The following is an 8,674-nucleotide window of genomic DNA, read 5'->3' on the forward strand; positions in this document are numbered from 1 at the left end:
GATAACTTCTTTTGAGGGGAGCTTCTAACTTTTCAAAGGGCCGTCATACCCACTACTTCATTATCCACTACAGTAACCTTATGACATTGGCACAAGTACACATAATATGGCTGAGAAAGGTAAGGATAGTAAATATATCAAGACAAAAGTTTGTTCTTAACAGAAATAATAACTAAAAGCTCTCTGAATGTGGTTGATTATAACTAGTTTTATATAATTTCAAATACAATTTTGGAAGTAGGCCAATAGAAGTCATCAAAACAACAACAACTAACACCGGAAGCCATAAAGCTATGTTTTTGTTCATCTAACATAAACTTTTGAAGTCTGTGAATATGTTGTTCAAGAGTTTCTGCTGGTTTTCACTTTTTGTAGGAAAGTCTAACCTCCTGTAAATTTTAAAGCTGTTGATTCTTTTCACAGTTTTTTCCAAAGAAGATAAGAATTGGCCACATTTGAAGAATTTCAAGTACAACCTTCAATGACAACCAGGAATCGTGTGGACCAACGAGGAAAGTCAGTAACTGCAGTGTCTTAAGTTGGTCTTCCAATATCGGTTTTTGAATTTTCATTGATAAAACATTCAGACAACAACTCTTCAAAACATGGCACAAAGAACTTTCCATGACATAATGTTCATTGACTCCATTAAAAAGGCTAAAATATCAGACTTTCAAGGCTGGCCAGGAGATGGCACCTTCACAGAGAAAAAACCCTCTGTTACTAATTATAGATAGATATAATTAGTAACTATATAGATAAATTAAAAAATCACTTTATTCAAGCATTTAAAAAATCTCGCCATCATTATTACAGAAACAATATTCTTGGCCATGTCAGTTTCTTGAATACGTTGCTAACATCACTAAAATTATCTCTTCCTATAAAGTATAATTATCTGGTTTTTTCTCATCTTAAAAAAAAAAATGAAAACTACCTAAAATCCCACCACATCCTACCTCCCATCATGGTCTGAGAAATCATTGTTTAAGGCTTACTGTGGGCTAAACACTACTGTAAGTACTTTACATGTATTAACACACTCAACTTGCTTTCTCTTCTCACACTTCTACTCCAGTTGTGCCCTGAAGCTGGCTTGCACCAGCTCATAACAACTAACTGTACACATTTCTTTGCAAGTCTGTGAATAGTGATATCACATGGGTAGTCAGAAATTGGCCATGGAGGGAGTATTTATACTACTGAAATTGGCAAATATCACACATCAGGACTTGATTCCCTCCTCCCAAGATTCAGTTGTCAAACATTTACCAGCATTTCTTTGTTATTAACTACTGACTATTCTGAATTTGTTAAGTACTATATTACATATACATGTGGTTATGATATTCAGATCAAGAAATAGTAAATATAAGTTTATTGAGATTTAATAGCACCTTATTTGGGGGAATAATGTTATTTCTTGGGTATGTTTATTCAGTTTTTAAAAAATATCTCCTATAGCAGTTTAAATATTGCCAAAAAACAAAAATAAAGTAGAGTACAAGTCTCTAAATTGTCTAGGTGATTGATATTGTAAAACTCACTATCCAGAATATTGTAGCAGCCCCTGTAACACTCTATAAATGACAAGTTTTACACAAGATTAAGAAGTCCATTTAACGCCCTGAAGCACTTATGAATCACCGAACAGATTAAATTATAATCAGCATAATTTTATTGCACTGTAGTATATGCTGATTATTTGGAAATTGATCAACAGTGTAGGAACATATACTAATCCTCTCGGCACTAGGATGTTGAACTGACCAGATGAACTCATTATCCTGTCCATGAAAAACTAGTTCACCCCACCAACTCAACAGATCGTTGAGAACTCCCTATAAGTGGAAACGTTTTCATATTAATGTGCTCTTACCTAAAAGGTTATGTGTTTGCAGATAAAATAGTTTTAATAGTGAGTGTGCCTGCATAATAATATTTATATCTAATGAAAGTAATAACCTATCTACATTACACACAATTATATCAAATTGATCCATTTTAAAACTTGTAATACCTTCCATATGGTGGAAAACTGCATAGTAGTTTTTTCACATAAACTGAGGAAATATAATTTAGACTGTATACTGAGAATGTTTTCATAATAATAAAATCTGGCACAGTAACCTAACAATGCTTAGTAACTTAATAGAAGGAGATAGTAAGAGTAAAGCAGATGGATGAAATGCCGATTCCTATTTGTGTCCCATTGTATTCATTGTACATTAATAATTATTTTTCACATCTCCAATAAGAGACTTGTAATCATTACTCTACTATAAGAATCCCCTCATCCGACTCACCCTATATTCCTTTTATTTTCAATGACAGTTATTTTATCTTCACCCAAAGACATGCTTATTGATTTTAGAGAGAGGGGAAGGGAAGGAGAGAGAGAAGGAGAGGAACATAAATAGGAAAGAGATCAATAATGGCCTTTCATTTGAGCCTCAACCAGGCACTGAACCTGCAACATAGGCATGTGCCCTGACCAGGAATTGAACACCTGACCCCTCCCAACCGACTGAGCCACATCAGCAAGAGCTCAATGACAATTTTCTTTTGTCATGCCAATAAGATAGAGTTCTTAAATCACAAAATGTACCACAGATTTGTTGCAAAAATATCCAGTCTCACTGTCTTTCAATGCAATGTATGTTAGTAGCTTGTCATATTTAATAAAAACTCAAGTGAGAGTTGGGTTTTCTAATTCTTCCCTTTTCCGTGGGTGGTGAGGTGTGGGGAGGGAGAAACATATATACATTTCTTAAAAGAGTTCCAAAACCAAAAGTGTTAACAGAAAAAACACGAGAGAGTGCATATTTAAATACAATCTTCCTAGTTTGGAGAACTCAGAAATCACTTCATGTAATTTAATTTCCATGCCATTGACATATGATCTGTCCTAGATTGGAATTCCTCCTGGATCCATTTATATCCCAGATCGTACACACAGGCTGTACCGCCTTAGACATCTGTGACCACTAGATGGTGCTGTGGTGCCCTGTTCAAATAACGTCAGCACTTACTTGCAGTCTCGGTCTTCCAAGTCGAAATGAGGGTTGAAGTTGATCATAATTCTTTGGTATGGGTCGGGAGCCTGAATCAGCCATTCACATTTTTCACTTGGATGATAAGAATGAGGGTAACCAGGAGATGTAAGGTATCCGGGGCTTTCAATTTTTATAGTATCACCACATTTATCTGTAATGAAAGTAACACTTTAGTAGCTGTTTCCCTGACAACCAGTTAGGTGTTCTAGCTTTGCATGCCAATAATTGGCTATTAAACATTCCATAACTTCTCATGGGGAACTCTGAGAGGTTCTTGCAGGTCCTTCAGGTGACACTGATAGCACATCTCACCAAGAAATGCTCTGATCCCAGGAAGGTTGGATGAGGAGGAAAGTAAACTGAGATCTAAGAAGACTAGACCTCCATCCCCCACAAACTTCTGTCCCAGGGAAAAGGTCTTCTAGTATTAAAAACATTAAACTGCTCAATGGATGTTAACACGGTCCCCAGGGAGCTTCTTCTAGTTTCAATTACCACCCCCCCCCAAGTGTAATTACGTTAAATAGTGAGTTCTGAGTGAAAAGTGACTGAATGATGCTACTCAAACCCTATGTAGCTTTTGATGATAAGCCTGGTCTCTGTCATTGATCAGTGCGGATTGTCTTCCAAGACAAACCTTTTCTTTTGTTGTTTTATCTACCCATAAATCTAAGTGATTGTGAGTTATCTCTGCTCCTGAGATCCAAATCAACACAGAACAAAGTATATCTCATGGAGCAGGGATAATTCTATTCTACTTCTCCAAGTAAAATTGCTCAAGCTTGGAGACCGGGTCAAAATAATGGGGCAGAAAGAAAAATAAATTAGCCACACGGTATTAATTCCAATTACCCATGTACTGAAAAAATCCCCCCCCCCACTGGGATCTGGTATCACATATGGTAAGCCCCACTCTTACATCCTGGGAAAGATGAACTAACCGATTTTGAGCTTTCATTTAAAAGAAAAGCCCAAATGCTGAAGTGATTCACTAAGAGCCAAATAAACCAGTCTCTGTCTGAGCTGCTTTCTTGTTCAGCACAGATTCTCATTGTCACTTTTTGTGATGGATTTCATGCTGAAGAGCCTCAGCCTGAAACGCTGCCACATTTATTGATGCTTAATTTTGAGCAATAAAAATTCAGTGCATAAACTACTTAAGAGGGACAGGTATGAAAGTGGTGAAATACATAAGCCTATCAATCACAAATATTCAGTAATGGTATATATAGATTTTAATATTGCATCTAATAGATTCCCTGTGGGAAAAAATAGCATTTTTTGCTCTCAGCATGAATTTATAAATCTACAGAATTATATTACAGGAAAACCAGGTCAAATGGAAATGAAAGATGAAGTGCACATCAAAAATGCATAAAGCTACATGCATTACGGAAATTATTGTCCATAAATTAAAAAGAACATAATATAAAGTATATTGTTTTTCTCAATTGCTAGATGTTTCTATGTTTCTTAGACCAGGAGTGGCCTTACACTGATTTCCTCTGCCTTTTCCTCTGCTTTTAAAAGCTTAAGGTTTGTCAGGAAGAAATGATCTTGCAACTGGAGTTCAGAATCTCAGCTAATGATCATATAGGACTTTGTTGTGTGATTCTGCTCAGGCTCTTGCATTCTGTTAAATGTGTAGACAACTTGGAAAGTGACCCCATCTTGTTAAGTCTCCTCCAGCACTCTATGAACATCATGACAGACTCTGGCATCTGTTAGAGGAGTGAGATAAAACAGCACTGCTTCTAGTCACTCACCAGAGTCACTTCAGAAGACATTTAGGTGGACTCAGTACCACACCAGAGCTCTTTAATCTGTGATTTCTGAGAAAGTGACAGTGTAATAAGATAATGTGGACTCCTAGACTCCTCGGCTCTGTTCAATCTCTCTAACAGTTTATTAAGAAAAGAACAATTTCTAATGATCCTGGACCATTAGTCCTAAATAAGGTTAATGAATTAATTTAGCAGTCACAGAGACTCAGAGGAGGTGGACATGGCTTTAAGAGGTCTGCTGAGTTACAGAACCTGCGGCCCCTGTGAACACAGCAGCATGGCTTTACCTAGTCAAGTTCACCAAACAAAACTCCGGTTCTTTGCATTCCCCAGATTTCTGCTAAGAAAATAAATATGTATCCATATACATATTTCATACACACACACACACACATATGGAGAGAGAGAGAGAGAGAGAGATGGATCACAACCTAAAGTCTGAAAGCTTTTTGCATTAGGTTTCAAATCCATCCTATGAACATCTCCACTACTGATTTAATTCAGGAGTTGGGGAGGCTGAGTTGCTGTAATTTCTAAAGTCTAACCACCTGACCTACTTCAGCTGGAGGAGAATGTTACTTTATCCCCTACCAAATTATAGAAATATGCCACCAGCTCAGGTTCATTAATAAATTGAATCCACATTCAATTTTGTTTGTATGGATGTGTGTGTGTGTGTGTGTGTTGCTTCTAAGCCTAGCCTTTAGAACACTACTTAGCAGCTGTGGGTCGGGGAGAAATCTATTGCTTCGATCACAAAACCTCCAGAGAGCATATTACAGAGATTAAGTTGTATCATAAAGACAAGATTTAAATTCCTCCTGGTCTACACACCCTCCACTGTGGTGTCTTATTAAAACAATATACCACAGTAAGTAGTAAATGGGCTTTTCTTATAATTACTCTGACTGAAATCTGAGCCAGACAAAAGTAAATGTTTGATAATAACAGTAATAATTGCTGAGGACTCACTGTAAAGATAATTTCATAGCCTGTCCTTCACACTTCACAAGGTTAATGAAACATGCCTACAACCATATCACATTTTAAAATACACTATTTAGGTTGCAGGATAGTGTTTGTAACACACAGCACAGTCTTCCATTTACTTAACAGTGAATGGTTGTACAACTCAGTGGAAGCTGCAGCTAGGCTAGGGATTTTCAGTGTCTTTCACTGTATGATTCCTGTATCGAAACGGTGTAGTTTTCATTCATGCTCCAGACTGTTCAGGGACGATTCACACAGGCGGGAGAAGGAGTTCCATCAACCCACAAACCGCTATCTGTTGCAGGCAACCCCCCACCCAGAGGAAACAGTTTAGGGGGGCTGAAAGAGAACCAGGAAGTCCCCGTAAAGCCTTCACTCACTTTCAACAGCCATCCGATTTTTGAAAGGGAGTCTCCTCTAATTGCCTTTGGGAGGAAACATTTTACGGTAATTGGTGTGCTGATCTAGGAAGGTAGGCAGCGCTGCCTCCTAACACAGATGGGAACCCCCCCACCCCCCGCAACCAAACCACCAACTTCAGGAGGAAGCCGGAGGACTTGTAATTCTCCTGCCCTAAACTGGTTGATCTGATTTCTGTATTTCTCCTCCCGGATACAAGTTTCCTTCGCCCAGGAGGTGGTTGTACCGGCTTCACCCCGGCCGCCGCCAGACTCGCAGCTGGGCGGGAAGCCGAGCTCGGCCGCTTCGGGCGTGGGGAACCGGGGACCGGCGCCGCCGAGCGCGCCTCCGCCTGTCACTTACCGTTGCGAAAAGCGCTGGCCGGAGCGAGGGCCAGGGCCAGGGCCAGGGCCAGGGCGAGCTCGGCGCCGAGGGGCTGGAGCCCCCTCTCCATTCTCCCTTCGCCGGACACCCAGGCAGGTTCGGGAGAAAAAAGACGTGCGGGGAAAACGGAGCGAAGAGGGAAGGTAAACCAGCCGAAACGCTCCAACTCCGCCTAGAGCTGTAAAATCCTCGGTGCGGCTCGGAAAAAGGAAAGCAGCAAGGCAATGACTTGATCCAAGAGCAATGCTTCTCTTTTTGTGTCTCAAGTCGCCTGCATCCTGTCATTTAGCTTCGGTTTCCTCTCTCTTTTCCCACACTTGTTCTTCCAGGAGCCACTGCCCGGTCCGTGCCTTAAAAAGGGAGGGGGCAAAGGGGAGGGAGGAAAGCACACACCAAAGCCAATTTTCAGAAAGGAAAAAAAAAAATCCGGCTTGTCGTTGGACCCGCAGGAGCCGAGGAGCTGGCGCCCAGGGGAGGTCCCGGGTGTCTGCGCGGAGAGAGGAGGAAGCAGTGAGAAGAGCGAGAGGCAGAGGAGTTTAGCCAACTGCTCCCCTCCCCCACCGCGTGCTCCCCTCCTCTCGAGCAGCCCTTCCCCCTCCTCCTCCCGCCCCTCTCCCGGCACTGGCTAGCCGTCAGTGTCTGACCGGAGACAGGAGGAACAAGTTTCTCTGGGTGTGCCTTCCGACTCGCGCCGTCCGTCTTCCCGGCGGCCTTGCAGGGAGCTCCAGGGGCGGGAGGCGCTGGGTCTGCTCTCAGCGCGTGCGTATTTGGGTAGGGGGCGTCGATGTGGCTGCCTGCGACAGGGCAGGGACAGCTTACCTCGGCGTGCTCGCTCGAGACCCCCGGGTACAACAGGCAGCTCTCAAAGGATCTGTAGGATCCTGCCGCAGGGAGGGCGGAGCGCCCGGGAGGCTAGAGGCTGCTTTTCACAACTCAGAATCCCCGACCAGCGTCCGCGGGTCGAGGAGAACGGAGCCAGCTCCTGCCGCTCCCGCTGGTGCCGGCTGGAGACCTGGGTCAGGGAGCTGAAGGGCACCCTGGACGCCCCAGGCCAGGACTGCAGGGACCGGGAGAAGAGCGAAGCTGGAGAGGGAGACGCACTCTGGCGCGGGGCCGGGGTCTTCGGTGTAGCTACCACGTCAAGCCGAGTCAGACCGACGCCTCCCTGCCCCGCGTACCCCTGGCACCCTGCTGCCCAGATACTTGGTATCCTCTCTTTCGGAACAGAGGGAATGCCGGAGGGCAGGAGACTGTGCTCGGATGGGAGGGGAGGTGGCAGCCGTCGCCCGACCCCGCCCAGCCCCACATCTCGGATCCCAAGCATCTAGAGTTTTAAGTGAAGGGTCCAAAGTCCCCAGTTTCTGTTGTATCCCAGGGGAGAGGAAACAGTCGCGGCGGGGAGAGGGGTTTGGTATTGTCAGGACCCTAACGATGCCTCTTCCAGGCCGCAGGCACTGTTGCGATGGCCCTCTAGCTTCTGCCCACCTTCACTTGCCCCCGCGGCAGGGGGCAATTCTCTCTGCAGACCGGATGCCCCCCAGGTCCATCACGGAGGCTTTCCCAGAACGGCAGCAGAAGGCCTCTGAGGGTCCGAATGGCAAGGACATTTCAGGGGAGAAACTGGTTTCGGTTACCAATTAGGTCCTGGAGTTGGGTAAACACCCTGGACTCCCTTCGAATTAGTTCGTGGGAAAGGTGTAAAGGTCACTACACCCTCTGGGAATTGGCCTTTTCTGTCCACATCCGGAAGCAGAACGTTATTACTAACCTGGTGAAACGAGCTGGCAAAGAAGATTTAGGAATGTTGGCAAGGATACTCTGGTCAAAAGTTTTGGCAGAAGGACTAGGGGCGGGACAGGAAAAAGGGAGCCCCGGACGCTCGGTGAGCAAGGACTCAGCGCTCGCGGGTCCAGGCTGGGTGGGGAGACTGGAGTGCGCCGCAGTGCCCGCGGCACCCGAGCGCGCGAAGCTGGATCCGGGGCACCCGCACTCTCCCGCCCCCCCGTCTCTGGGTCAAGCTTTTCTTCCCATCTGCAGATTATAGGGAGCCCCCGCCTCCAA

At 44.1% G+C, this 8,674-nt stretch overlaps 1 protein-coding gene across 4 annotated transcripts in view; it reads right to left on the bottom strand.

Moving 5' to 3' along the window:
* NRP1 (neuropilin 1) overlaps positions 1-7,510 on the bottom strand; it is a 215,660-nt gene extending 208,150 nt beyond the window's left edge. For 3 of the 4 annotated variants that reach the window (XM_037039879.1, XM_037039878.1, XM_037039877.1), the window contains exons 1-2: positions 6,593-7,152; positions 3,033-3,207 (exon numbers count right to left, since the gene is read on the bottom strand). In XM_037039879.1, the coding sequence (XP_036895774.1) occupies positions 3,033-3,207; positions 6,593-6,683 (266 nt within the window). In that variant the 5' untranslated portion in view covers positions 6,684-7,152. Of the gene's footprint in view, positions 1-3,032; positions 3,208-6,592; positions 7,153-7,432 lie in introns of those variants that run through there. The other variant, XM_037039876.1, reaches the window with a different exon arrangement.
* Positions 7,511-8,674: the final 1,164 nt, after the last annotated feature.

This window comes from Sturnira hondurensis, unplaced genomic scaffold (genome assembly GCF_014824575.4).
Source record: "Sturnira hondurensis isolate 20B ecotype Veracruz unplaced genomic scaffold, ASM1482457v3 Scaffold0025598, whole genome shotgun sequence".
Lineage (NCBI taxonomy): Eukaryota > Metazoa > Chordata > Mammalia > Chiroptera > Phyllostomidae > Sturnira > Sturnira hondurensis.